At 37.4% G+C, this 26,070-nt stretch overlaps 1 protein-coding gene across 2 annotated transcripts in view; it reads left to right on the forward strand.

Annotated features, from left to right (window-relative positions):
- The window catches only part of cmip (c-Maf inducing protein), a 55,749-nt gene extending 35,306 nt beyond the window's left edge, over positions 1–20,443 (forward strand). For both annotated transcript variants that reach the window (XM_077568522.1, XM_077568523.1), the window contains 12 exons: positions 1,486–1,929; positions 3,690–3,755; positions 6,947–6,973; positions 7,054–7,102; positions 7,176–7,283; positions 7,376–7,492; positions 8,848–8,988; positions 10,986–11,033; positions 11,115–11,261; positions 14,485–14,590; positions 14,697–14,767; positions 17,342–20,443. In XM_077568522.1, coding sequence (XP_077424648.1) covers positions 1,486–1,929; positions 3,690–3,755; positions 6,947–6,973; positions 7,054–7,102; positions 7,176–7,283; positions 7,376–7,492; positions 8,848–8,988; positions 10,986–11,033; positions 11,115–11,261; positions 14,485–14,590; positions 14,697–14,767; positions 17,342–17,395 — 1,378 coding nt within the window. In that variant the 3' untranslated portion in view covers positions 17,396–20,443. The remainder of the gene's footprint in view (positions 1–1,485; positions 1,930–3,689; positions 3,756–6,946; positions 6,974–7,053; positions 7,103–7,175; positions 7,284–7,375; positions 7,493–8,847; positions 8,989–10,985; positions 11,034–11,114; positions 11,262–14,484; positions 14,591–14,696; positions 14,768–17,341) is intronic.
- Positions 20,444–26,070: the final 5,627 nt, after the last annotated feature.

Below are 26,070 nucleotides of genomic sequence, written 5' to 3' on the forward strand. Positions count from 1 at the left end.
TTAGATTCATCGTGATTAATCAAAATTCTAAAATGTGATTAATCTAATTTAAAAAAAATTTATTGTGTTTATTTATACATATATATTAGGGGTATGAATTGCCTAGTATCTGGCGATTCGATCCGTATCACGATTCATAGGTCACGATTCAATTTGATGTGGATCTATAAGTTGATTATTGCTATTATTATTATTTTTTACTCAAATTCAGAAAATACTAATCAGTAAACTTATACATGTACACAGTAAGATTTTTAGGAAAATATATTTATTCATCTGAAGCTTCAGGCTTACAACTGTGAGCCACTGTATTTAACAAACAATCTGTTTCTTGTATAAACAGCATTGAAATAAAATATTAAGGCTTAATGTTCCATTAATTAACATTCTTCCATGCTTAACGTGTGAACCCTAACCCTAAGTGAGACATATTGTTGAATATTTCCATTAAAAAAATGATGTTTAAACATCGATTCGGCTGCATATCAAATCGATTTGAGAATTGCGCACTGTAATATCGCGATATATTGCAGAATCGATTTTTTTTAACACCCCTAAAAAATATATATATATGTATATATATATGTATATATATGTATATATATATATGTATATATATATATGTATATGTATATATATATATGTATATATATATATGTATATGTATATATATATATGTATATATATATATGTATATATATATGTATATGTATATATATATATGTATATATATATGTATATGTATATATATATATGTATATATATATGTATATGTATATATATATATGTATATATATATGTATATATATATATGTATATATATATGTATATGTATATATATATATGTATATATGTATATGTATATATATATATGTATATATATATATGTATATATATATATGTATATATATATATGTATATATATGTGTATATGTATATATATATATGTATATATATGTGTATATATATGTATATATATGTGTATATATATATATATATATATGTATATATATATATATATATATATATATATATATATATATATACGCAAGCCGAACAGTTCTCCTGACACCTTGCATTTTGCATGCACGATGCTGTTTTGCACCTGCCTTTCAGATGCAAAATGGACTGAGTGGCAATTTAGCCTATTCCTAATCTGCATGTTTTTACAATGTTTAGCTTGCCCCTAAGTGGTGTCACTCAAGTATTTTCCATGAGGCTTTGTATTGACCAAAATACACCTCGTATGATGTAACCACACAATCAGCGTCATTAGCATTGCCGTTGCCAACATCATTCACCCCAGAGAATAACACATCATTTTTATTTTTTTCCTTTTCGGAAACTCCCCCCCCCAAGGTACTTACTCCCCTGGCTCAATGGTCTCACCTATTTGTTGTTTATATGTGTGCATATGTTCATTCTTGGAGGTTCATCTCCATCACCTTTGCTTTTTTTTTCCCCCACCGCCTTTCTACCCTCCAGTCGCGACAACTCTCCAAGTTTAAAGGAAATCAGAAATGGCTGCCAGCAACAGAATGACCGCAAGCCTCCGATGCCCCTCCGCCTGCTGCGCCCCGAGCCTCCAACGCCACCTTCTACCACCCTGCTCCCCCTCTCCCCCAACCCCAGTCCTCCTCAGCCACCTCCTCCTGCTCCTCCAAACCCTCCGTCATCAATCCCCAAATGCTCCCCAACTCCTAGCATGCCCCTCTCCCCACCTCCATCTGTTGTCAACTCCAGCGAGATCCTGGTGGAACTGGAGCGCAACAACAATTCCGCCAACACAAAGCGGAAATCCGAACACGACAATGAACCCAACCTCATCGACTGTCTGCTGGTCAGCCCGGCCGTCAACACTCTGTCCATCCAGCTGCCTGCGCAGGCGGACCGTGTGCTTGGATGCTTCGCTCTTATCCTGAAGATGCTGTGAGTCTTGCACTGACCTTGGGGAAAGGAATGGGGTTTCCAATCAAATGTTTGGACATTTTTAAGCAAATTGAGTGAAAATGCGCAAAACCAACATGCAACCATTTTCATTTATAATTTTGCGAATATTGAGAGGAGAGGAGACTGCGGCATGAGATGACGTCATATGACAGCGTCTCTGCCACAAGACACTCGACTGACTGTCAACAAATGGCAACAAATCTCAATTTCTTCGTCACCTCCAAATTACCTTACTTTATCATCCGCCGCCATTTTTTATGACTTCTACAATATGTGGGTGACGTAAAACAAAAATTCTTGTGATGTCACGTGCATCCGGTTATGTCATTGTTATTTGCGCAACCAGTTTCCATAGCCAAAAATAGCATTTTCCTTCTATGGCTACATTGGAAATTTGACCCACTAAAAGTGTAAAAACTTTTTTATAAATTTTAGGCCGAATTTTTAGCATTTCCATTCAGGTTTATTTTTTGCTATTCTTGAAAATTCGAAGAAGAAAAAAGGTGGATAGAACCCCACCTTGTCAAAGTTGCAAAACACATGCTGATCAGTAAATCATTTATCACATAGTCCAATGCTATAAAAAGCTGTCATAGTAAGTTATCTATAACCTAATAAAACGCCAGGTCAGATTAATAAATTGAAAATATCTCGGTGTAGTTCACATTTTTTCATGTTTGACTTTGGTATGTGAACTTCTTTTGCGAGATCTCTCAACCTTAAAATATCCACTGGTTACAACACATATGACAATACCAAGAAGAATGTATTACATTTAAATCTTAGTTTGTTCATTTCCCCCCGTCTTTCCTGTCATTTCACAGCTAAACGTCAAATTCATGAGTAAGAGAAATAAACAATCCGCCTCTTTGTATTTGTAAAGATGTGTAGCATGTGAGACATTCATATTATCCCCTGATGTGAAAGATGATACAAGTGCCTCAAAAGTGTTTCAAGGTTTATGGATGCCAGTGTCAAAATGAATGAATTTAACAATATATTTATTTTTGAGGTGTTTTAGTTTCCAGTGATGCAAAACTGGACTGCATCATACTGAAGACTGTAATACTTTGACCTACATGACCCACATTTCCTTTTAGTGTTCTATTCACCCCCAAACTACAATCATAAACATTGACTCTAAAAAGCAATTACGACTTCCAAAGTTTTTAGACTAAAAAAACAAAACCTCACCAGATTTGAACATATATACTTTTCATTGTACAGCAATTTTTTTTTTTTATCTAATGGGTCCTGATGACGAACAAACTTCACATTGATTTGTGAAGGTAGATTTTTTTAAAGTTTTTTTTTGGTACAGCTCTTATATTAGGTTAGTGTTTATGTACAGTATGAAATACCGAGACAATACAGAGTGGTTTCTACTCAGTGAAGGTGACATATGGGTATGCCTGAAGTAATGAAGTGAAAATGGGTCGGACGGTGCTGAATGTCATCACACAACGTGAAAGTGGAGCTGCTACGTGTGACTTTCTTTCAAAGTGAAGGTCTTGTAACCACATTGAAGAGGCTGACCTTCAACCAGACTTCATCATTTGTTAACTAAAAAGAACCTGGTGTTACTTCACTCCCAGTAATGCGAGACACCTTCTGTTAAATCAGCAGTGGGCTTGCGTCATCTCAGCGGCTCGTGTTCAACCACACCTTTTGTTATTACTTATTCAGCGTCCAACCCTCTTTATCTCTGTTCCTCTAATGACTGTCTTTGTGTGTGTCAGGTCGGATTATGACGACTGGAGGCCTGCGTTGGCCAGCCTGTTGCAGCCCATCCCTTTTCCAAAAGAGTGAGTCGTCACACACGTTAAAATGGACACGTCAGCACAGTGAATGAATTTAGCCAAGTACTGTGGTTTATTTTTCACGGTTATTGTTGTGCCGCAAGTAAGACTTCATTGATAATTCGAACCATGTTGTGAATTGCATCTTGTAGAAAGTGAGGCAAAACGGAGTGCACATAGTGAGCTGGAGTCAATCACAGGGCTTATCTAGACAGGCAACCATTCGCCTTGCATTTACAACAAAGGATGATTTACAGTCTTTATTAACCAAACGTGCTTGTTTTTTTAAATGTGGCCGAAATCCAGGGAAACCCAAGCAAGCACGAGGGGAACACACAGACTTCATCTCCACCTTACTGTCTGTCATCTCAAATGAATACAAATATGACATAAAAAAAAACAACAACAACAGTTGATTAATTTATTTAATATTCCCCATAGTTGATCAAAAATACTCAAAGGCCAAATGAGGTTTCAGTCCCAGAAATACAGTGCACTATAGGCTATAGTGCTTTTAATACGGCTGGGCAATTTGCCATTAAAATACAATTTTACCTGTTGTTTCTTTCCCTTGACATATTACTGCATCTTACTGAAGCACAGTACTGTAAATGTGAAACTCTTTTTTTGGTCTGCATGACTGATTATACTGTCCCCTGGTGGCCAAGGCACTCACACCAGGAGCAGCGCCACAATTAGTTCATTTGAAGTATTTAATCATGATACACAAACTGTTTAATTCTTAACATTATATGTATGTTATTGCTCTGTTTTTAGAAAGCACAGTATAAATATTTTCCTTATCTAAAAACGCATTAGACATGTAGACATGAGCCTTCATCAAATCCAATTTTTGAATGCTAAACAATTAAGTTAGTTCCCGTCCAATAACCCCAGCCTAAACATAATTATACATTGTTACTAACAACACAGTCCATTTTAACAATACTTTCTTGCTTTGGGAAGGTAAGACGAAGTTGTTTCCTATGGGGACCTGAATGCTGACGTTGGTTGAAGTCCCTCAACAACACGCTGTCTCTCTCCGCGAACTGGAGAGTTCATTTCTCGTTCCCCAGAGAGTCTGTCATACTGTAATATGCTTGAAGTAGCCCCAAGCCATTTCTGGAAGCAGCTCTTGAGAGGTTCATTAAGCAATGGAGATGAGATGACCTGCAACTCACCTACACCATTGTTGCCCCGTAGATGACTTGAGGCGTCATTAGGAAAAGACAACAATACTCCCAAGTATCCTGTTGCTCAGGATACAATTAGGCACATCAATGCACATGCTAACACGCATACACTGACATTATTGCGATAAACAAGATTTTGTAACGGCCATGTACAATGGATCCGAAGGCAGGCACAATATCTGTTCAGACTTTGTTTTGGTTTGGTTTATTTATTTAGCCCAATTTAAAAACAGTGCACGGAGGGAATGAAGCCGAAATGGCTTGTACAAGATTCCGCTCCACACTCAAAGGGTCATATCAAATTTAACAAATTCTAGATAGACAATAAAATCCATAAAAACTAACTGTACAAAATGAATTGAATTGAGAAGAGAAAGAATAGAGGATAAGAAGTACATGCAGTAAAAACTGATTTGTGATTTCCTTGTAAATGGACAAAGAGGGAAATGTAAAATAATTATGAAAAATCAGGATATGAGTAAATGTAGCTTCAATTACTAAAAAAAAAAAAAAAAACAGTTTAAGAGGATAGATTTCGCAAAGACGTATCAAAGTCATTCCAAAAATGTAGGACCTCTAAATGCGATATTGTTCTGGTTCTTTCACATTGTTCTAATCTCAAAACAATGTTTCCCAGAGAAAATTGTATCTGTAAAGTGACTTAATTAATTTCAGTCTCATCATAAACAGATGTAACATTTTAAAGACCGGGAAAATATTTTTTTTTAAATAAATTTTACACATCACAGATAAGATTGATGCTAACAAATCTGCCTAATGTGAATGAAGAAAATAAACAAATGAAATCAGGCTCTAAAATCATGAAAACTAAATCCCTCATCCCATAAAATGTGCTTTGTCTGCTCTGCCAATCAGTCGCATGCTTTTGAACAGTGCTGCATTAGCCGTTAGCTAGCAAACTAGCTCAGAGGCAAACCCTACAATTGCGTTTCGACTTACTATGGTAGCTCGAAAACAACAAATAATATAACACTCAGGAATTTAAATAACACCAAGCTCTTCTCTCCAGGGCAGGTGCGTTTTTCGTGTTTTAGGCATGGCTTTTTAGCTAACCGCATGCTGGGTAGAAATGTGTTATTATTACTAAGGAAGTGGCAATTGCGCCAGACAGCCGCTTATGGAATAATGGCGCTCGAATCAGTACTTATAGTATGTAGTGAGAGAAGTTCACTTTCTGAGTGTGTTTTTTTTGGGGCGAGCTGTTGCTTAAGTGTTTGTGTGTCAACTGCTGCTCAACAACACGGCTTGTCCTTTGTGATTGCTTCACCAATAGGAACTGTGGATTCGTTCACACCCTGTTTTCACACCCCGCACAAGTCTAGCGCAAACTTTGCACATGGGTAGAGTTTTCTTTCTGTTGGTATTTTTGAGACAAAAAAAGTTAACAATTGTTATGAACATAGCCGACTTGCTTCTCGGCCAGTGGAAGCGGCTCCATTGTTTCCCTTTAAATTGAGCAAGGCAGTCAGTTAAAAAAGTGAGCTGGCGTCCAATGTCTTACTCAACAATGTGAACCTACCTACTGTGTTGCGTAGCTACAGAGCTGTTTAGGCTAAAAATGATTTGGTTAATGCAGGTTATAGCACACCGAGGTTATATGGCTTTCACATTACATGGAAAACCACCCTTGAGTGCATCACTTAATATATTATCGAAGCCAGTTGATTAGAATAAGCGTCACAAACGATTACAAAAAATGACTTTCTTATCTTGTATAGATAGCGTTCCATATCAATATTTTTTTTGTTCTCAAGGACTAACGTAATAACCAGTAGAACATGACCTCTGACAGCATGTTGAGTGGTTCCTCTAAGATAAATTAACAAAGAAGAGCTGTGTCATCAGTGGCCATGTGAAAGGTTCAGCTCAAACCAAATATAGTGCAGTGAGCTCAAGTGATGTATGAATAATACGATAAACTATTCAAAATATTCAACAATGCGATCATTAAGACACTGACATGTCATTTGTCCTCTTCTACAGGGCCCTTGCACATGCCAAATTCACAAAGTAAGTATCGCGTACAGCATCACTGGATCGCAAAATATTGATTTTTACCTTACTCACATTGTGTCTCCTCGTCTGAATAGGGAACTGAAATATGTTATTCAGAGGTTTGCAGAGGATCCAAGGCAGGAGGTGAGAGTTTGTTGAAGTGTCAAGCCCCTCAACGCTCCAGAGCACACTTGTGAACAACTCCTTTGTACCTTAGGTCCATTCCTGCCTGCTCAGCGTGCGTTCAGGAAAAGATGGCTGGTTTCAACTCTATAGTCCAGGAGGTGTGGCCTGTGATGATGATGGAGAACTTTTTGCCAGTATGGTGGGTGTACATCCTCTCGATGACACAGTTAACCTTAGTTGGATGTCATCAATGGTCCAATTCCTCTTCCTCTTCCTCTTCTTCTATACCAGGTGCATATCCTGATGGGCTCCTGTTATAAGACTAAGAAGTTCCTCTTCTCTTTGGCTGAGAACAAGCTTGGCCCCTGCATGCTATTGGCCTTGCGCGGGAACCAGACCATGGTGGAGGTATGTCATTGTTTAGAGTAGACTCTTTTTTTTTTTTTTTTTTTTGGTCTATTTAAAGTAGTCGTAAATGGCTGTTTTAATCACGTTTGTGCCAACAAAGACCTCATTGAGTTTTGGTGATGATTAAAGGGATTTCTTGTCACTTTACAATGCTACAGCCCACTTGAATTAGTGAGAAAAAACGCAACAACACTCGTTTGAGAGAGTTGCCTTGTTTCAGTACGAGCCAGAATGGCATGTTTAGGATTGTTTTGCCTTGCCTTGGTGGAGGGCTGCAATCTAATAAGTGTCAATGATAGTGAATATGTTCCTCAATTTTGCAACAGTTCAGGTTATAGAATCCATTTACAGTCAACAGTTACAAAACAAAAAGGATCTACTTACTAGGGGTATGGGACAAATTTGAATACCTCGATTAAAAAAAAACTAATAATTGTTAAAGGAATTTTTTCCCGCCTCGTGTACCTGTTTATTTGGTGTGTATCTTTGGGATGAATAGCCGCAGCTATATTTGTTAATGTTTTACATGTTGGTCATGTGATGAGAAGGCGACTTCAAAATATACCTTAGCTTACCAAAGAATATCTTCAATGCCTTGAAACGCATTTATTTTTTAAATCGTTCCCAGCAATGCATAGTGGGGTGGCGGCTATCTTAACAGCGTTAGCGTGTAGTGGCTAGCAGCTAGCCGCTAAGTGAGTGTCCCATGTCAAGAGCCGTTTAACTACTTTCGAAAAGCACTTAAATGAATTTAATAATGACAATGCACACTTTTGCTGACAGCCTAACAGAGTTGCACTTCTGACTGATTCATTTATTTAACAAACCATGCTAGCTCGAATGTGATGTTTTTGCCAGTAAACGCGCAACTGTGTGGATCTGGCATCACTTCGTCACATAGTCACTACTCTTTCTAGGGAGGTAAATACAGTTTGCTGCTATGCACAGTTTGAATTTAAGTAAAAAAAAAAAATGTTGATTAAATAAAAATGAAAAGCAGTTGGTCATTGATTATTAAATGAAATGTGTTATTTTTGCTTCTCTTTCTCTCTCTGTAATTAGAAGAGGGACGTCATGAGAGGAATTTGTTTGAATGCTTAAGGCCCTAGCTTTATGCCCAGTGCAAATGTAACACAATAGCACAGTCGGACTGTGCGCATGGCTGCTCTTTTTTTTCTCTTTTCAATAAGAAGAGAGCGCTTGCGCCATTTTGGAAGCAGCCAACTTGTTTGCCATCCAATGGGAGCAGCTCTCCTCATTCAATTTTTTTCACTTCCAGTGCACTTCGACCGTGGTGGTCTTCACTCGTGAGCGCCATCTATTATAAAAATTTGATTGTGTGCGTGTGTGGCCAGATTTTGTGTCTGATGTTGGAGTACAACATCATCGAGAACAAGGACACCCAGCTGCAGATCATCTCCACCCTGGAGAGCACCCAGGTTGGCCTGCGCATGTACGAACAGCTCTGCGACCGACAGCGGGAGCTCAAAGAACTAGTGAGTTACTATTAGTAATGCACATAAAGACACACATGCCAACATATAACTGTTATCTTACAGCTGGATATTCTTAAAGGTATGTGCAAACTGAAATGATTTAAGATCATAGTACATTTGACTTTGATTCAAGTTTGCAGCTTGTATAAAATGAAACCAAAAACTACACCATGAAAATTTGCACTATAAATGCTATGCAACTATTAATAAATGCAAACAGAAATACTTGAATAAAAATATTTTGGAAACTTTTTTTAAAATGCTAACGGGTTACTAAAAAAAATAGGAATAGAAGGCACTGTGCTTTCAACAAAAATAAAAAATAAACTTCTAAGCTGTGTTGCAATGGACCGATGGTAGTCATGGAGTTGAAATTCATTTTCATTAAAAGATAAAATATTGGCTTCAAAATTTGCAAAAAATACAAACTCTAGCTCTTACTTTTACTTTAAATATTAAAGCATATGTTTATCGAGTGACTTTTTAGGGTTCCTAAAATATTGGAGTTAAAAAAAAAAAATCTTTGTCAATAGACATCTTCGTTTTGAAAATCTAACAAAAAGTTCCGGGATCTCCCAGTGGCAGTATGTTTTTAAAAGTTAAATAAACACTTTTCAACAGTGAATAAAGTATTCCGAAATTAAAGTTGTACTTATCTTAGTTTCTCTTAGTGCAGAGAGTTCCCAGCGACAGCAGCATCTTTGAAAATAAAAATAAAATACTAAATACATTTAAATTAGTTGCCTGAAGTTGACCCTTTTTTTTTTTTAAATTATCTATTATCGGCCATGTAACTCTTCAAAATGGCCGATGCCGATATTAGTCAAAATGCTGAATATCGGCGCCGATAATCGGCCCGGTCTAACCCTAGTTGCCAACACCGGTTAGCCATTATGCAATAGTAGCCCTAGCACTTCTGTTTACATCACAGGTGACCCGGATTACCTCCATGGCACATGTGCGTCAACAACAGGCAGCTTCCCGGGAAGCGAGGCAGTTCAAAGAGAGAGAAAAAAAAGCGTCAGGAAAAGAAACGATGATTAAATAAATTGTCAATGTTTTTGGTGGCCTGACTTGTGACTAGTCGACTTTCCTTGGTATTAGTCAAACTTTCAGAAAGCACGTCTCCCAAAGTCTGCTAGAGTAGACTCCAGCTCACCCATGACTCTGAACAGGATCAGTGGTAGAAAACGAATGGCTAGATATACAATGACCTGTGAATACAAAAATCGGTTTGTTGACGCCCATTGAACTGCATTGAGGTGGAAAAACCACATTTCTTTAAACCCCTAACATTCTTTTAGAAATAAATGCTGATTAACATTCCATATGCGTTTTCCATGGAAAATGGAAATAAAATATATTTTTAAAATATTGAGGGGGGGAAATATGCAAGCAAGGATGCGGCGTTTCACTGTTTATTGCTGCTACTATTCATTCTAGTTTTGTGTTCTGCTCAAAGTTGACCACATACTAAAACGTAAAAATTTCACCAATTGACCTTATTTAGTATCTGGTCATCTCAGCGAGTGGAGATCTTAATTGTTTTTCCCGGGATATAACGTACCATTCAAGAGTCTAAAATCCTTCAAGGGACATATTTTGACATTGCTATTAATTGTAGCTAAACAAGTGGGCACATGAGTATCTGCCTTTGCTCCTCTTTGTAAACAGTTGCATGCTTCTTTATAATTGTAGAATGTTATTTCTGACTCTATTTTGAAGCAGTTACACTAACGGCAAGAATAACAAATTTCAACATACTATATATTTTCAGCATTTGTGGCTGATGGGTAAAAAAAACAAACACTTTATTTGTATGATTCAAACATTTAGCACCACCAGTTTTCCACATAATACACCCTATTACTCAAAAGTGTCAACTTCCTTACTTAGACATTACACTACTCACACACACCATCTGCTGCCTGAAAATGTTCCTGCAAGGTCATGTGTATTGACGCCCTCTTTTTTTTTTTTTTTTTTTTGTCTTATAGCAAAGAAAAGGAGGCCCCACCCGCCTGACTCTCCCCTCCAAGTCCACGGTGAGATAACAGTGATGAGCTCCAGTGTCTTTCTTCTTAGCCACTCTGTCCTGAATGAATGTACCCTTTGTTATGTTTTAGGATGCAGACTTGGCTCGCCTGTTGAGTTCAGGTTCCTTTGGGAACTTGGAGAATCTCAGCCTGGCCTTCACCAATGTCACCAGTGCCTGTGCCGAGCAGCTCATCAAGCTGCCTTCGCTCAAACAGCTTAACCTGTGGTCCACTCAGGTACACGCGCACAACTCGGCCATCAAATCTCACAACTTCATCAAGCCGCAAAAACTCCCATGTTGAGCGGCACACAGACACTTCAATTATAAGAAAAAATGACGTAGTACTGTAAGGTAGTGGAAGGCAAATCGAGAAATGGATGGCTCCGATAACTTGGGGGAAGTCAGCAAACTCATGAAAGCCACGCTTTGTTTGCCCTAACCCGCTTCGAATGTGCTGCAATTGAATATACAGGTATGTGCACATCCTCCATAATATTCTGTTTAAAATGGGACCATGATTTTACTAGGGGGGAGACCTGACTATGGCCGGGGTTTTTTGTCAGAAGTAGGGGTGTGAATTGCCTAATACCTGGCGATTCAATTCGTATCACGATTCATAGGTCACGTTTCGATTCAATGCCGATTAATCCTGATATGAATCTATAAATTGATTATTGCGATTTTTTTTTTTTTTTGCTCAAATTTAGAAAATACTAATCAGTAAACGTTTACATGTACACTGTAAGATTTGTATGAAAATGTATTTATCTGAAAATTTTGGCTTATAACTGAGCCACTGCATTTAAGCAAACAGGTTGCAGTCTGTTTCATGTTTGAACAGCACTGAAATCAAATATTATGGCTTAATGTTCCAGTAATATAACATTCTTCCATGCTTAATGTGTGAATCCTAACCCTAAGTAAGACGTTTTGTTGAATATTTCCATTAAAAATGTATGTTTAAAAATCAATTCGGCCGCATATTGAATCGTTCCGAGAATTGCGTGCTGTAATATCGCGATATATTGCCGAATCGATTCTTTCTAACACCCCTAGTCAGAAGGGTACATTAAATCCTCTTCTAGCCAATGTTAATTAACTAAAGAACAAAGCAAGACCTCAAATAGCCTATTAATGATTATTTATAGATTGGATTGCTACAATTTTGAGAATTCTTCTCTATTGCTTTTTGTCTGTCTGTAGTTCATTTACTTGCTTTGTGTTACTTTTCATGTATTAATATTTATTTAACAGACTCGTTAAATACAACATTGCTTTAAAAAGGGGAGGGGGTCTGATGTCTAGCTTCAATTTTAACTTTCTAGTGAGGCTTTAGAATACCATAAAATGCAATAGAGAGGAATACACAAAAATTCAACAATCCAGTTTATAAATAACATTGATTACATTTTGCTACGTTTTACAATCTTGCTTGTTTTGTGGTAAGGTTAACTTAAGTTATTGCACAATAAACTCAACACCTGTGTATGAAAATATATATATATATATATATATATATGTTTTTATATTGTATTATATTTTAGAAAGTTAGTTAACATTTCTTGAATAGAAATCCTACCTTGTAACAATAATACAATGGTGATTTTTGATTTTTTTTTTTTTTTGCAAGTTCTAACTGCCTCTCATTTGGGTGGATGTTGCTAACTTTAGCTCGTGACGTGTATAAACAGAACTTATTCTTGTCCGCAGTTATCATTGATGCAATACACTAAAACATCCTGGGATGTAACCGTGTAATTTTACTGTCACGTTTTTATTTTTAAAGCTGGATTTAAGCAAATGCAGGATATGTCACGCCCACGTTGCCAAGCCTTGTTTCCTCGAGTGGTTAATAAAAACCTCCATTGTGAGATATGGCTTATACAAAATATGACAAATTCGACTAGAATGTTGAGCCACGTGAAATAGTTCACAATTTTCACTATACAGGGGCACAGATCTATGATCTCTCTGGCCATGTTACATCATCCACTCATGGAGTTCTTCCTTCTAAACGGGCTTTTTACTGCGCTACGCGGCCTGCGTCTGTGAAAATACCACTGCCACCTGCCACTGCTCAGATTTTGATCATGCTTTGTGTAATACTTGCGCTGGGCACAAAAACCAAGTGCCTCTATTATGTACGCAACCACAGCACACAGTGTGTAGCGTCTTGGACGACCTCGCCACGGTTTAACAAGCTCATGAGCTTGCTAGCATGTTGGTTGGCGGGCTAGCGAACGTAATAAATGCTTAACTTTCCCTTAAGTGGTGTCTGAATTGGGTCGGCGCATGGATTCCAGTCCACGAGCCTATTAGCAGCTAGTAGTCGTTACATTAGTAATTGCTAATACAGACGCTCCCCAACTTACGAACGAGTTACGTTCCGAGCGATCGTTCGTAAGGTGAATTTGTTCGTAAGTTGCTTCAGAGAATACATACAGTACTGTACTACGTATGTTAGAGAGAGAGAGAGAGAGAGACACACACAGTATGTACATGTACGTAATAAGATAAATAAAATGAAGTTTAACTTACTTTTGGAAGATGTACTCGATGCTTAAGGATTTGATGGAGGAAGAGGAGGATTTTATATCATGAGAGGTTCTTCGCCGTCGCTGGAATCGGCTTCAAAAGTTACTTCCTCCTCCGTAACTTCAATGTAGGAAGAAGTTGAGGGTCGCGGAGAAGAAGATGACGGTTGATGAGTATCTTCCTTGGAGAATTTACTAGAAACTGGCCGAAAGAAGCGATCTAACGACGATTGCACAGTTTTCTTCTTTTTTCATCATAAATGATGCGGTAGCACTGTATGGCATCATTCAATTGATTTGCAACCTTTGTGCAACGTTCAATATTTGGGTCTTGCTGCTCGAAGAGTGCGATGGCTTTATCTATGAGCGACAGGCGTTTCTTCTTCTTCTTCCTCCTCCTCGACACGTTGCTGAGCCTCCAATGCTGGGTGAGCTCTCACAGCGCCAAGCGTCGGTATTAGCGGCGGAAAGAAGCACTACAGTACTCGGAAAAAGGTGCGCAATACAAAATCGAACTTACAGCATCTCTTTCCGAACATTTTTTGACATGCGCGCAAGCGCGCAGACATGTTCGTAAGTACCGTTGTTCGTAACACGAATGTTCGTAAGTAGGGGAGCGTCTGTAGGTGGCTAATTTGCATTGAAACCGTCCAGTCTGCCATCGTGTTGCATGCAAACCTTGATGGCTAACTGCACACTGTAGCGGCAGATATGGGCCAATGTTATATTATGAAATAACTTGCAAATATGGTGCTCAGAACGTATATAGTATGGGAGGGCGAAGTTAGCGATTGATACACATTACGCAATATATGGCGCCTTAGGGGAACAATCAAAACGTCTCTATTTTTGTGATGTCGTCAAATGCAGATAACAAAACAGATTCAGAAAAATACCATATGGATATTTAATGTCTTTCCACAGTTCGGGGATGCAGGATTGCGGTTGCTGTCTGAGCACCTGGCCTGCCTTCAAGTGTTGAACCTGTGTGAGACTCCTGTCACTGATGCTGGATTACTGGCTCTCAGCTGTAAGAAAATAGGGCTTGCACATGACTCTCTGTCTACTATTGTTCCAAGAATTCCGTGAGAATATGTGTGAATATATTACAAATTCTATCCATATGCTTGTTTCAGCCATGAAGAGTTTGTGTAGCCTGAACATGAACAGCACCAAGCTTACAGCGGACACATATGAGGACCTCAAGGTAAAAATACAAGACATAAATCTGATAACGACAAAATGTTTGACTTTGTGTCATTTTCATATAAAGGCTTTTATGACATGTATTTTTAAGCCAGGTCCACTCCTCAGGATGTTTTTTGTTACCCTTTTTTGACTATGATTTCCTGTTATCTCATACCTTGGGCCATCACAAGTTGATAGGGACCACCCCCAACTCGGGGCCGTTTGGTCACAGGGGCCAAAAAGCTTCTGGGGAAATTGTGTAATTGCAAATGTCAAGGTAAAGCAACTGCATGAATGGTCAGAAAACTCCAAATAGGAGATTTAGAAAAGAACAAGATCCTGAAAAGGAATAAAAATTACTTGTAAAGTTCTGGTTCTTTTATCTTGAATGCTCGCTATACTAATAACAGCAACCAGGAGACTGCATATTCTCAGTGGAACTATTTACTCTTTGACTGCCAAAAAACGTTAAATAACGTTTAGTAAAATCCTATGGAGTGCCAAAGACGTTAAAAGACGTTTGTTTCAAAACAGAGGTGAAACTAACCATTTTCTATTGTTGATTACTGAAAAACGGAATAAGGTAGAAACAAACTTTTTTTTTCTGAGCGATGCAATAAATAAAACAATAAGCTGACTATGCAGTGTAATAGGGGGAAATGAATCTGTACACACTTACCTTATGCGCTTCATTCTGCACCGGCTTACTCGAATGTATGTAACCTATTTTCTAAAAATATCCAACTATGTGGCAGCAATACTGCACGGCTGCCGCGAAAGGCAGTTTTATGACACATCTGAGATATAGTTCAAGTGTCCAAGAGAGTTGATGGATTTTTTTTTCCTCTAATTGAAATTTGTTATGAATCTATAAAAAAAAAAAATTGGTCATATTTGTACATTACAGGGTGTCTGCCAATCTCATATTTTAACATTCCGAATGGTAACACAAATATAAAAATAACTATTGTTTATATGTAAATATGGAATTGCAAATTCATGTTTTTTTTCCAATTGCAGTTTTTTTAAATAGTTTTTTTAGTGGGGGTTCCCCATTTTTAATAGAAAACGCGTATAACAGTGTTTTGTTTTTGTTTGGGGTTTTTATGCATTTCACTGGGTGTCAATTATACACGGGTTTTCACTAGTGATGGGAAAATGAAGAATGATAAAATGAAGGGATTTTTTCGTTTACTCCTTTAGATGATGCTCTTGATGTAAAGATGAGGGCTCGTGCATCTTTAAATCATTCACTGCCATTGATGGCTATAGACGTCAAAAAATTATTTTAACTATTTTTTATTAGTTTTACATTTTTCCCACGAGTGTGAAAACCTAAAAAAAAAAAAATTATTGGACATTTAGAACAGGTATCAAATTTGTGATTAATCGTGGGTTAATTATTGAAGTCATGTGATTAATTACAATTTTTTTTAAAAAATTAATCGCCTGGCGCGATTTAAATTAAAAATTAGGGGCGTCAGGAGATTAAAATGTTTTATTGTAATTAATCGCATGACTTCACTAGTTAACTCACGATTAATCACAAATTTTATATCTGTTCTAAATGTACAATAAAAAAATTGAGGTTTTCCCACTCTTGTTAACAAAAGTGGGAAAAAAAATGTAACTAATAGAAATAGTTTAAATGAATTTTTGACGTCTATAGCCGTCAATGGCAGTGAATGAGTTAAATCAGAGCATATTTTCTTACTCCTGTAGATGGTGCTCTTGATTTAACTCATTCACTGCCATTGACGGCTATAGACGTCAGAAATTATTTTACAATATTTCTATTAGTTAATTTTTTTCTCCCACTTTTGTTAACAAGAGTGGGAAAACCTCATTTTTTTAATTGTACATTTAGAACAGATATAAAATTTGTGATTAATCGTGGGTTAATTATTGAAGTCATGTGATTAATTACAATTTAAAAAAAAATGAATCGCCTGGCGCGATTTAAATTAAAAATTAGGGGCGTCAGGAGATTAAAATGTTTTATTGTAATTAATCGCATGACTTCACTAGTTAACTCACGATTAATCACAAATTTTATATCTGTTCTAAATGTACAATAAAAAAATTGAGGTTTTCCCACTCTTGTTAACAAAAGTGGGGAAAAAAAATTTAACTAATAGAAATAGTTTAAATGAATTTTTGACGTCTATAGCCGTCAATGGCAGTGAATGAGTTAAATCAAGAGCACCATCTACAGGAGTAAGAAAATATCGCAAGTGGTTGATGAAGCTTCATTTCCCGATCGCTAGTTTTCACTATTTGCCCGCGAATGACTTGTGGGTGTCTACTGTAAAACAAAACACTCTTACCTTAAGTTTGATTACAAGTGACAATAAAAGTCGCACTCTTTTGACATTGATTGAGTTTTATCAAACTGTGCTTGGGGAAACAACATGTTGTTGTTTTTTTGCTTGTCAATGTGTTTGTTAGCTTGATGCTCTTTGTTCTGCAGCTTTTATAATCTTGTCTAAAAACTTGTGTTTAATTATGAATTGAAGCTTTTCAAAGGGTGTTTGAAGTTGCGTGTGCAATATTCACTATGAGTTTTATGTGTTGTCCCCCCCCCCCCCCCCAGGCCAAACTGCCCAACCTGAAAGATGTCGATGTTCGGTACACAGAGGCCTGGTGATCGACTGTGCCGGCCTAACCTGTATGGGGAGCTCGATTTCCCGCAAGCATAGCCACTCCGGAAACAGTTCACTTTTTGTTGCATCATCTGATATTTTCATCATGAGACCAGGATGTCAGATGGCAATCATCCTTACTTTAACACGTGCGTTGAGTGTGTGTGTGTGAGGAGACGATACAACGATGCCATCACCAGGAAGGAAGGTTCCAATTTTTCCAACAAAGAAAGCTTTATGGACCTTGTTGCTTCCCTCGCTACTGCTGTCAATGTATAGTGGACCTTTTTTTTTTTTTTTGCTAATGTGATCAGAGGATGTTCAAGGACCTGCTATACTGTAACAAAACTGATATTTTTTTTCTCCCGATATTCTTGTAATATGTTGTCAGATACGCCAGCTGTGATGTTTTGTGGGAAAGACCTTCCACTCTTTTTATGTTGAATCTCTTATGTGATGAAGTGCTTACATTCCAGCTCTTCTCTGCCCTATTTCAAGATGTAGCTATTCAAATGGACTTCTTTTCCCTCTTAAGTCTCCTCAGTCCCCACTTGCGTTGTCCAGATTGATAGCCGGGGGTCCCTCTTTTTCCAAGACTTCGGTTGGGAACGGCTCTGGCTTTACAAGTTGTAAGACTGTGCCTGCTCCTCATTTACAAACATATTCAAATGCAAGACAAAAAAAAAAAAAAAAGGGTTTTACCAGCTTCAATATACAGTGCATATTTTTCCAGGCATCTGCACTTTCATATACTGTGTGTTTATATGAAGATGAATGTCAGGAATGGCATTTGAGAAACAGTTTGGGATCTGTGGAGGAGGATTTAACAGTGATCGCAAAATAAGTCCCTTTTTTTATTGGTCGGTGTACAGACTGATCAGCTCGCATCATTTTAGTGAAGTGGAAGTCAACCTTTAAACGTTTCTCGACAATAATACGTTATATGTGACCTTAAGAGTCTAAACCTAAGATTCTGATAGAATTACATTTGTGGAATTTGAGTTGCGAAGCATAACCCAGCCCTTTTTATCCATCTCAGGGGGCGGCCATTTTGTCACTTGCCGTCGACCGAAGATGACATCAATGTCAACGACCAATCGCAGCTCACCTGTTTTCTGAAGCTGCGCTGTGATTGGTTGATACCTGAGACCTGAGCAACATTGATGTCTTCTGGATTTTGCTGCATAACTCATATTCCACTAACGCAATATAAACCAGAATAGCATTTTTAGACGAGTGGGGCTGCATAAAAAACATATTATTGTCGTTGACTTCCCCCTTTTAACAGGACGTTTGTGTAGCAGTAGCTGGGCTGTCTGGGACTGCCTGTTATTTATAAGCCTCTTTTACTCTCTGGGATTTTAACTTGGCAGTACAGATGTACACAGACTCACAGTTTTTAGTTGTTTGACTGCTTGTTTTCGACGCATAATACATGAAGCCAACCTAGAGCGTACCCATAGATGGACCTCTCTGGACTATGCCATGTGCGGTCACATAGATCTGTTCATGTACACCTGTAGACGAGACCCATCACCAGCTAAGAGTTTGTATATTTTCCTATGCTCTGTCTTTTTGGGCCCTGTTGTAGACTGTTGGACATGAAGAAAGGACACTTGCCAAACACATTTGTTTTTGTCTTTGTTGCATCAAGCCAACATGAGCTTCTTCCGAGCAGGCTGGTGAAGCAGATCTTGTTGTGAGCTACCCGTGCAAAGGCGCAGTCTGACCTCCCCCTGCCAAGGTCGTACTGCAGACTCTTCTTTTCTGCTGTATTTAAATCAGTGGTATTCTTAAGGTGATTTGTAAACACGATGTTGGGACACAATTCATGTATATATTATGGAGGAGGGTTTTTTTTTTTTTGGCGGGGGTGGGGGGGTGACTTTTGGCCATAATTGTCCCGCCACATTCCCTTCAAGAGTTGCCGGTGTACTGTGGCAACATTGCATTATACAGTTTGTGGTAATTGCCCTGCCTCACCGCAAGTCGGGTCAGTTTTGTCTCGTGTATGTGGCTCCACATTGAGACAGAACAAGACAACTCCAACTTTTTCTCAGTGCATAGACTTTGTTTGTACGTGCCACTTGCAGAATGCTCCCAGTTGTTGATGAAAAGCAAAAGTTACAGCAGAGAGTAGGATGCCGTCCAACTGCAAATTACTTACTTTACTATTTATTAAGGTAAAATGCAGTTTTTTGTTTGGTCAGTAGATTTCGGGCCATCCTTATCCTCGCTAACTTTCATATCCTGTATAATGTACATACAATTGTATATAGTCTTTTATTTCCTTTCTTGTATTGGAATCATTTTTAAACCCTTCTCATTTTTTTCTTTTACGTATCGTAATCTTGGCCTTCCTTTATCGGTGGGCTGCCGTTGCCTTCATTTAGCAATCTGTGTGGTTGTTTTGTTGTTTCACACAAAGTGCACTGTAATCAAAATAATTGTTTTCTTTGCATCCTGTTTTGAAGTTTCCCCGCTTTACTGATTTGATGACAGAAATCTGATGTTTTGTTGGTCTTGGGTTGTTTTGCATGTACAGTACTTGTCTCTACATCGTCTAAAATTTTCACTTTTGGTTGTTTTATATAAGGTTTGAAACTTGTGATAAAGGGTTTGATCACTATCTGAGGTTAAGTGCTGAAGTAGAACAATCACTTTTGTTTTTTCTCATCATCCAACTCATAAGCCATGGCAGATCTTGTCATGCACTGTAATTATTATTATTATCATTATTATTTAGAAAACATTGTAGTGTACCGTTTTTGGTGATAAAAAAAGTCCCTAGCTAAGAATTTACCTAACACGACCACTTAAATGAAGTCTAAAAAAAAAAAAAAAATGTTTTTCAATTCTCCAAAAGCGTACTGTAACCTTGTTGCCTGACCAGATCAGGAGCACCACTTTTTTTTTTTTTTTTTAACTAGTTTGCTTTTTTGATTGCATAGAATTAGATAACCACTCTCACGTTTGAAAACATACTGCTGTGGCTACATCTACTGGTTGCGTGATGAATGAATAAACTACAGCCAAATTCATGGTGGTCCCTGCTACTGTGTCAATCTTATTTATTGTGGGGGTTTTGTGCATTTAAAAAGAAACATTTCAATGATAATCGGTTAATTTTATAGGTGCTGATTATTTGACTTAAGCCAAGCTATTTGTATTGCAGCCTTCTTTAAATAACCTCCTCTTTTTCAGAAAGACATCAAACAGCACATTATTGGTGGCTGAGTAGATGCTACTACTTTTTGTCATGTTTGTACATTTGGGTCCGCCCTCGTTTTGTTAAATGTTCACCTCCAAGTTTGTTCGTAAGAGATACTCCCAAAAGCAAGTTTCTATGGTTTGAAGTTGTGTTTGAGTCAGGCAATGTAAGCAGATGATCAGATTGGGCAAATCTGACTGAAAATCAAGAATTTGTATTTTTGCATTATTCCTTCCTTGTATTTTGGAGGGAGCAGCAGGAAAGAGCGTCCATCTTATTTTTCTGTTTTAGTCCTCAGCATTGATCTGCTTCTACTGGGTTATTGTTATTACTATTATTGTTATTATCATTATTATTATTATTATTATTATTATTATTGCTGCTACTGTTCTGTGGCTGTGATAAATCAAAAGACCTTCAACATGTTGTAAAATAATTTTAAACAAAAATAAATTGTCTGTGAGTATGTATAAGTTGTAGGTGTTGACTTTCTGTTGCATACAAGACTCACTTTTCTCATAATGGTCAGCTTTTCACAGAAAGGCAACTGTCCACTGACAAACACGTAACGCTTTGTTGCACACACTCATAAAATGTGAAGAGAGCTTCTTTATGGACACTTAATGTACATGATTCCAATTAATGTAAAGAAAAGGATGGTTTGTTTGGTTTTGTAGCTTTCTTAGCATTCATCTAATTCTGCCACTGGGTTGTTATTATAACTGTTGCTGCTGCTGCTGCTCACTGTTGTGTTAATTTATTACATTCTGATTTATTCAGTCAAGAAAAGTGGTTGGTTAGCTATCCAGCTAGAATTGACTAGCAATTTCTCAATTTTTCAATGTGAGTAGTGCTGAAATGCATACGTATTCTTAGGCCTCCAGCAAAATAGTTGTTTCCCATTTTGAAAGAGACTACAGTATGAGGGCACTTAATCCGATTGGTTTCAAAATATGGGTGTTTCGTCTGAAGAGGATCAAGATGCAAAGTAAAAAGCAAAGGTTTTTAATGCTGTTGCCATGGCGATGCACTGTTTGCCCATTTAAAAATGATATTGATTTTGATAAACGTGTGTGAAAACATAATGATACTTTGCGCACACATCACACCTGGAAAAATAATCAATATTTTATTAGTTTATTGTGTGATTTAAAATTGCTTATATGGACTGCTTTTTATATAGCGCTTTTATCTACTGTACACTATATAGTGCCCACACGCATTCGCACACCAGTGGCGCTGCCAGGTCCACTGGGAGCAAACCCACAACTTTACAGATGGGAGACAACCACTCTACCACTGAGCCATGCCGCTTAAGCCTCATTTCCATCGCCGGTATGATATCTACTATACTCTACTCTGCAAAAGCCCCCCGTCTCCACCAACAAATCTACCTGGCTCTATTCTACTCGCTTTTTCTGGTACCTGCTCCTTTGCGGTTCTAAAAAAGGAAATGGAAAAAAAGTAGCCCGGTTCCAAAACGTGACGCAATCATTTTGGAGGCCAATGATTTGTTCGACATGTCGTCATCACCACCCCAGGAAAACAGCTGCCATTAACAATGACTTCCAAACAGATTAATGCTTGGACTTTTGAGGAGGTGGTGAAGGCATTATTTGATTATTTTATTAAGTGTAATCTTTTGCGTGTTCAAATAAATTGCAGAATTGAGATCGTATGAAAAAAGTTCCTTTAAGGAGTTTATTTAAGAGCTCTTAAAGACACAGGAGAATAGCTTACATTCGAAGGTGATGTTAAGCTTCCAGTGTGACGAATATGAAGATACAGTTGCTTTATACTTGTAAAAAGAATACTCCCGCCCTTAGACTTGACAAAGAATTAAGTGTTCTTAATAAGCAGACATGATGATTTTTTTATTTTTTTTTTTCAGGAGAGCTCAGTATTGTTCATTCGATTTGACATCATCATTGCTCTCCTTTTTTAAAAAAAAACAAATAAATTAAAAAAAAATTAATAAATGTTTTTTTTTTTTTTATATATATACATATATACACACATATATATATATATATATATATTTTTTTTTTTGTATGTGGGTGAGTGTGTGTGTGCGTGCGTGCGAGCGTGTGTGTATTCATCAGTTCACCTAAAGCCCATTAAAAAAAATCCCATACTAATAATATAATATAATAATAAATTGCCAGATGCAGAAACATCAATGTAAGTTATCACGATGTGGTGGCTCTCGCTAACAGACAGAATTAAGTAACCAGAATTAGGTTAAAAAATTCTATATACGTAGACCATGTTTCTATAAATTTTGATATTTGGTTTTTATTTGAGGCAGATATTTTTTCCATTAAAATGTGATTTATGAGGAGGTTAGACCATTGGTCGATATTCAGTTTGTTTATTTTTCCAGTTAACAAGAATTGTTTTTTTAGCGATAGTAGCAGACATGATGATACTGATACGATTATCTCAGCTCCCCACCAGCCTCGGAGAAATGATGTCGACAGGCTTTGACCTTGGAGCTTCAGTTTTTACGACCAAATGACTAATGACATGAGAACTTGACCACTTTTAAAACATACACATTCTTATCTCAAGAGCTGGAAGGGAGTGAGAGATTCCAATATATTTCACAAAAACATTATCACAGTGTTATTCATTTAACTACACATAGTTATATGGCATCTATATACTTATAAGTAAATTCAGAATCAGTAAAAATATCAATTGAAAATGTTAAATGTCAACAGTGGAAACCTTTTTAACATTATTGAATGCAGTCTTCTGGTTGCTGCAATATTCATTCGAAGTCTTCAGGCTGAAATAAACAGGCACAAACCATTGATTGCGCTCTCAATTGTCTTTGTCTGTGTGTGCAGTACACGCGCTAGCTGCAGTCGCTTTAGCATGACATCACTGGCAAGGTGAGGAGGGGCCTCCCGGGTGGCGGCCGTGACATTGGAGACGCACTGCTTTTTGGTGTAGAGTAGAGTAGGGTAGATACCGTCGGTGGGAACGAGGCTTAAATCACATTTTAAAGAACTTCTAGAGATGTCATCCGATGATAACTTACATTGATGTTTCTGCATTTGGCAATTTATTATTATATTATATTATTAGTATGGGATTTTTTTTTAATGGGCTTTAGGTGAACTGATGAATACACACACGCTCGCACGCACACACACACACACACGCACATACACACACTCACCCACATACAAAAATATATATATATATATATGTGTGTGTGTATATGTATATATATATATGTATATGTATTTAAAAAATAATAATAATAATAAAAAAACATTTATTAAATTTTTTTTTATTGATTTGTTTGTTTGTTTGTTTTTTAAAAAAAGGAGAGCAATGATGATGTCAAATCGAATGAACAATACTGAGCTCTCCTGAAAAAAAAAAGAAGAAGAAAAAAAAAAAAGAGATGTCATCCGATTATCTTGAAACTGTGGCATGTCCATCTAAAGATGCTCAAATGAAAAGTAAAAAGCATCGTTCTTATTTTGTCAAGCACTGTTGCCGTGGCAACACACTTTTTACCATGAAAAATTATACAGATTTGGATGGTCTGTACATGTGTTAAACATTCAGCCCCCCCCCCCCCCCCCCCCCCCGTCTTTTGCATGTCACTGATGTACACTGAGTCAGCAGGAAAGGAAAACCAGTTGCTGAAAAGTTAGAATGATACAAAGACAAATTGGGTGTGACTTGATCGTTTGATCACAGACAGATGTTATAGGTTTCTTTGCTTTAATCATGTATGGACATTTTTAAATGAAATTGTTCTCTTTTTCATATTGCCTATTCAACTTCTTTTGCCGTGAAGACACGCAGAAGTGTTCTCTTGCAAGATAAAGCACTCTTTCAGTGAATCTCATTGTGAAAATATTTCTGGGCTTGTGCGCCCAATTTAAAATGGAAAAGTAACTGTCATTAACTGTCTCTCCTTGTACAACGTGCTCCGCTCACCATGGAGAGTAATGGCTTGTATATACTCCACAAGAACAGAAAAGTGTGTTGTTTTTCTCAAGGGGGCAAGAAGAAGAACAAAGTTCATTTTGGCAAGAACATTTCATACTTCACGACAACTCTTCGCGAGAAGTTCTCGGATGGGCCAACCTCTGCGGCACACGTCTTTTGCGACAAACCCTCTCCATCTCTCGTTAGCTAATATTCTCATGACCTTTTCCCACAAATTATTTATCATTATAGTCAGTATATTCCTGACACAGTGTGTTGGAGCGATATTTCTACTCCCTCATCACCTCGGATCCTCAAAACTTTCCATTGTTTGATAGCTGCTACCACTGGAGAAAATGAAGAAATTACATTATTTTTTACATCATAAGGTCAGCCAAATGTGGTTTGAGCACTTTACTTACGTCAGGCCTTGATAGGCTGTACACATTGAGGGAAACAACATCTTTTGCTGTACTTTAAGTATACAGTTTGTAGTGATTACTGTGAAAAACAAACAAACAAATACTTTTTTTCATTTAAGTTAAAACTGTCTGTAAGGCCTGACAGTAAAATATTATTTGAATTATATTTTGGTAAATCATCCTTGTATGGGTGTTTTTTTGACCATACCAAAACTCCTAAGAAACACTGCTGATATAGTTGGGGGAGGGGAGGGGAGGGGGGCACCCCCAAAAAATTAAAAGAACAAAATGGCTGAGTCCAGTTCGACAGCTACATAAATTTGATTTCAGTGATTCCTTCATAAGTTTGTGCAGTAAAATGTTAAGTCAGGCATCGTCATTTTTGGCCAAGCTATTTTGCTTCTTTTTTTCTTATGTAATTCTGTTGGACCATAAAATAAAACTATGCCTTATTTTTCTTTCTTTTTTAAATTATGGTTGTTGTTTGTGTTTTCTGTTGTTGTTGTTTTCTACATATTAGTCCGATTCAAGTTATTACAATGATCATTGTATTTTCTTTCATTAACAGCAACTACATTATGTTTCGACATGTAGTGTCCTATTTATTATATCTTACGCACACACAAAATTGCATACGTATAGACCCTCGCATGTGGGTTGTAGCCAAGTATGACACAGTTGATTCCCCACAACTCACGCCCAGTCATTCCACACACGTGATCACGCTGAAATGCCCCTCTGCCGTTTCATCTTAATTGTTCCTATGGTCCCTTTATTTGCAGCCTCATCTTTAACGATATCAGCAACAGCTATTTACAAACGGCACTAAAGAGCAAGATGAGAAGTGCAAAGCTTCGCCATCATACAAAAGCTAATAACGCCACGATTGGTACGCTAAAAGGAAAGGCAGCGCCATCTGCTGGATATCGTAGGTAGGACAGTTTCTAGTAGTACAGTGCATTCATTGTAAATGTAACCGAGATTTACGTGTAGGAACACAAAATGTTGGAAAAGCTAAACCTGACCCATGACCAAAAGTATGTTTTTAATACTTCTAGCAAGGTTCACATTACACTAGTCAACATAAGTAGCT

This window comes from Vanacampus margaritifer, chromosome 6, assembly GCF_051991255.1.
Source record: "Vanacampus margaritifer isolate UIUO_Vmar chromosome 6, RoL_Vmar_1.0, whole genome shotgun sequence".
Lineage (NCBI taxonomy): Eukaryota > Metazoa > Chordata > Actinopteri > Syngnathiformes > Syngnathidae > Vanacampus > Vanacampus margaritifer.